Below are 4,471 nucleotides of genomic sequence, written 5' to 3'. Positions count from 1 at the left end.
CGCCCTTCCGTCACCTCCCGTCCCCGCCTCGGGCTCTCCCGGCCGCCCTCAGCCCTGCCGGGACGGCCCTTCCACCCCTCCCGCCTGGACTCATCCCGCTCCCGCCGTCTCTCCTTCCTCTCCTTCCTCTCCCGGTCCCGCTTCTTCTGGGCTTGCTGCTCCGGTTCCCTGGGGGCCCTGGGGGCTCTGCCGGGTTTGTCCCACGGTGTCCTGTCCTTGGCTCGTGCGTCCCTCCGGCTGCTCCGCTCCGCACGGACAGCACGGCCTTCCCGGGCTTTCTCCTTCTTCTCCTTCTTCTTCTTCTCCTCCTCCTCCTCCTCCTCTTCCTCTTCTTCCTCCTCCTTCTCCTCTTTTTCTTCTTCTTCCTCCTCCTCCTCCTTCTCCACCTTCTTCTGCTTCTCCTGGCTCTTCTTCCCCTCCATCACAGCCACTGGCACCTCGGGGACATCTGCAGGTTCTTCGTCCTTGTCCTCATCCTCGTCCTCATCCTTGTCCCCATCCTCTGGTATTGTGCGGCCAAACCACTTCTTGAAGATCCAGGGTTCTGCCTGTGGGGACAGAGGGGACCAGGAGCTGATGATGCAGCCCAGGGGACGGGGACCCCTGTCCATCCCTCCCCTGGGGACAAGATGCTCCCTGCCCCAGGAGGTGCCACCCTGACCCGTACCAGGTTGCTGTCAGCTTCGCTGTCATCGTCACCGTCTTCGTCATCACCATCATCCTCCACCGCGCTGCTCTCCGGCGGCGGCGGCGCAGGCTGGGCCGTCACCACCTCTGGGATCTCCTCCACCTTGGGGCTGACGACCTCTGGGAGGGGATGGGGACAGGCCACCGTCAGCTGAGGATGAGGCAGTTTGGGTGGGATGTCCCAGGCCGGGGGTCCCAGGGCCACCCCACCCTGGGATGTGGCCCTGTCTCAGGCTGGACCCGGCGGACCGGGGAGGGACGGAGCGTTGGACCCACCGGGAATGGGAGGGGGCGGAGGTTCCTGCCGGCCGCGGGCGATTCCCTCCTTGGAGCATGGCGCTGGAAGAGAGGAGGGGACAGGAGCCAGGAGGTGGCAGCACGGCCTGGCCGCCCCTTCCCGCTCCGGCCGGCTCCCCACTCACCTTGGAGCACCTGGAAGGTGACGCTGAGCAGGGCGACCACGGAGGCTACCAGGATGCACTTGTTGAGGGTGAGCCCTTCCCAGAGCAGCGGCTCCTCCGCAGGGTCCAGGCTGGGCGGCTCCACCTTGCTCTGCACGGGGAGGGTTCTGGGGACTGGGACCCCCACGGAAAAATGTTACTGGGGGAAACTGGGAAGAGGTAAAGGGCTCTGAGCTGGCGGACGGGAAGGGCTCTTAATATCCTCCTGCACAGCCCACTCAGGGCAGGGCCAGGGCCAGGGGCTGGAGCTGCTCCTGCCAGGTGTTTGCACTGCAGGAGTGGGGACAAGAGTGTCCCAGGGGCTGAGACGGAGGAGTTTGGGCCTTGGTGGCATTAGAGTGTCCTGGGGATCAAGCTGGGAAAAGCTCTGCCCGTGCTCCCCCTCCAGCAGCAAATCTGGGCAGGGTGGAGAGGAGGAGGTGGAGAAGGAAGTGGAGGAGGAGGTGGAGGATCTGGCAGGCGGCTGAGGAGCCCCATCTCCATCCCCATGTCGCTGATTTCACAGGGGACAGCTCCTCCTGTCGCTGCTCCATGGCCAGACGGTGCCTCCCGGGCTGGCCGGGGACACGGGATTGTGCCTCTGTGGCCACCTGTGGCCAGGGTGGCCATTCCGGGGCAGGGAAGGGCTTTCCCACACACCCACCTGGAGGCCCGGCAGCGCTGCCCTTGGCTCCCACCTTCTCCACCCGCTTCTTCTCCGCCGCTTTCCTGTCCCCGCCGAGCGGGGCTGGCTCTGGCATGTCCGGCTCCTGCTCGGAGACACCGCGCGGGGGGCTCTGCTCCTCTATTCCCTGCGGGCCGGGGCGACAGAGACACGCTGCTCTGGGCGTCCCCGGGGCTGAGCCGGTGCTTCCCCAGCGAGAGGCACCGACCCGGCTCCTGCAGCGCCTGGGGCGTGTGTTCACCTCAACAGTCTTAGAACAGGGCTGCATTTTACGCTGTTTAAGCTGGATTTGGCCACGAGTTAGCCCCGGCACACACACGGGGGGGGGGCTGGCGGCAGAGGACCCCTAGGCTGTGCTTGAGGGATCCCCCCCGGAGCAGCGCTCGGGGCTGGATTGGGGCCGCAGCATCCACCGAGGGCGGGGTGGATGTGCCGGCAGCGGAGGGAGCCGCGCTGGGCTCCGGGCTCGGTGCTGAGCGGGGCTTTGGTGGCCGGGCTGGGTGTTGGTCAGTGCCACCAGGGAGAGCTGCCCACCGGCACGGATCAGTGACAGCGACAGCTGGGGGACCTTGGGCTCCCCCGGGATGGACGTGCTGCAACCCTGCCGGGCGGAATGTGCCTGTGGGACAGCCCCAGCTCGGCCCCCTGACCCTCCCTGGCACAGGGATCCATCCCTGACACCCCCTGCTCTGATCAGAGATCCCCCTCAGGCACCCCTGCCCTGCCCCGGCACAAGAATCCATCCCCCTGGCACCCCCACCCTGACCCTGGGCACTCACATGGGCTCCACCGCTGTCCCCGTGGCTGTCGCTCGCCACCGGAGCGTTGGCATCTGTCAGAGACAAGCACAGCACGGCTCCTTAGGTGACAAATTTGGGGAGGTGGGAATCACCAGGGGCTGGGGGGTGTGGACCCCTCGGTGACACCTCCAGCCTGCAGAGAGGGGACTCCTGGCTGTGTTTGCCCCCTTGGTGTTGCTGGGTAACACCATGGACAGAGAGAGGTGTCTGAAGTCAGGCAAAAAGCCCCCCAGGCATTGAGGGGTGCAGTGGGAGCTCTGGGAAGGTCTGAGCCCCAAAATGTCACCAACCTGGATATCCCAGAGGAGTGGCAGCCAAAGGGACAGTGACCTCCCTGCCAAGGCCCATGAGGACACCAACAGCCCGGGGTGTGCTCAGACACCCTGAAAACACAAGGCTGGGCACTGGGAGGCAGAGCCTGGACAGCAGAAGTCTCAGCCACTATGGAGCAACCAGACCTCAGAAAGGAACTCAAGGGGACTGCAGAGCTGAGGGATGACTCCCAGGGCTTTTCTGGGAAGTGGGAGAGCAGACCGAGGGTCCCCAGGGCTCTGGCACAAGGAGGGGCTGGGGAGGGCGCTGGGCTCCTCGGGGTCCTGGCGGTTTCTCTGTCCTGGGGGTGGGAAGGCACCACAAGGACCCAGCACCACCGGCCTCAGCCCTCTTGGCATCTCCGAGCCCAGTGCCTCAGGTGCCACATCCTGCCCAGAAGGAAGAATTTTTCCCCCATTTGAGCCAGATTTAGTTTATTGCCCCCCTGTGGAACACTGAGAAAAGATCCCAGTTCCCAGGATGAAACCTACGACTCAATGGTGGAAGCAGAACAGATAAACAAGAGGAAACCTTTTGGCCGTGGTCTGAAAGGCCTTTGCTTTCAAGAGGAAATAAAATGAGTCTTTGGTTTGTTTAAGTGCTGTAAGTCCGGTCCTTTCTCTGCTGGGAAGGGGCAGAGCTGGCCCGGGACTCTCGTGGTGGCTGCAGGGGGTTCCCAGACCCAGGGGAAGCTCAGAGGTGGAGAACTTTTCCTCGGAGGGTTTCCCCCCATGTGCTTGCCGTGTTTTTGAGCATCTCAGCCATTCACCCTGGTTTTGGGCACAGATGAGCACCAGGAAGGTGGAGGAGGGCACGAGCCTCTGTTCCTCTTCTCCCTGGCCATGATCCATGTTCCCATGGAGCTGGTGCCACCCAGGTGTCCCTCAATGCCCGAGGTCACCCTGTGAAGTGACACCAGCACAAAGAACCATCTCTGCCAGGCTGAGCTGTGCCCTGCAGAGCCTCGCACACCTCGCCAGTGGCCACGGCTCACGGTGAGGACAAGGAACCTCTTCTCCTGTCCTTCCTTGGTCACCTCTGAGCTCTCCCTGCCCACCCGGACAGCCCTTTGGTGGCCTCAGGGCATCCCAAATCTTTTTCCAACACCACACAGGGACCGTGTCACCTCGAGGGACTCTCACTAAACTGAGAGGGATCAAACACCCAAATGACCCAGTCCTCAGCTGAGCCCAGTGCCCCGTCACAGGGTGCCAGGCTCTTCCCATGTCTCCATCCCTTGGGCTTCACCCCGATGGAGGAGCCCAAACAGCCTCCAGACCCCGGGGCAGACAGGTGTCCTTCCCTGCCATGCGCCCCAAAGGCACTAACTCGGTCCCAGAGCTGACCAATGATCCATGTCCAGCTCTGTCCCCTCCGGGCAGGAGATGCGGCTCCATGCCCTGGCATGAGGTGGATGCACTCCAGGGCTCTACAGCCCACGCAGGATCCTCGTCCCCAGCCGGGATGGGCCGCGTCACCTGCAGGAACAGCCTTCCTGGGCTGCTGGTCCGAGCGCGGCCAATGCCCAGGCCCAGCAGGCCAGGGGT

General features: G+C 64.1%; 1 protein-coding gene across 1 annotated transcript in view; it reads right to left on the bottom strand.

The window, feature by feature from the left end:
- The window catches only part of LOC108447815 (RNA-binding protein 25-like), a 32,513-nt gene that overhangs the window by 268 nt on the left and 27,774 nt on the right, over positions 1-4,471 (bottom strand). Inside the window, exons 2-7 of the mRNA XM_017738931.1 lie at positions 2,592-2,644; positions 1,792-1,939; positions 1,110-1,262; positions 964-1,026; positions 668-807; positions 4-548 (exon numbers count right to left, since the gene is read on the bottom strand). Of these exons, the coding sequence (XP_017594420.1) occupies positions 4-548; positions 668-807; positions 964-1,026; positions 1,110-1,262; positions 1,792-1,888 (998 nt within the window). The 5' untranslated portion in view covers positions 1,889-1,939; positions 2,592-2,644. The remainder of the gene's footprint in view (positions 1-3; positions 549-667; positions 808-963; positions 1,027-1,109; positions 1,263-1,791; positions 1,940-2,591; positions 2,645-4,471) is intronic.

This window comes from Corvus brachyrhynchos, unplaced genomic scaffold, assembly GCF_000691975.1.
Source record: "Corvus brachyrhynchos isolate BGI_N302 unplaced genomic scaffold, ASM69197v1 scaffold130, whole genome shotgun sequence".
Taxonomy (NCBI): domain Eukaryota; kingdom Metazoa; phylum Chordata; class Aves; order Passeriformes; family Corvidae; genus Corvus; species Corvus brachyrhynchos.
The sequence above is the reverse complement of the archived record's forward strand: the minus strand, read 5'-3'. Positions and strand labels throughout refer to the sequence as shown.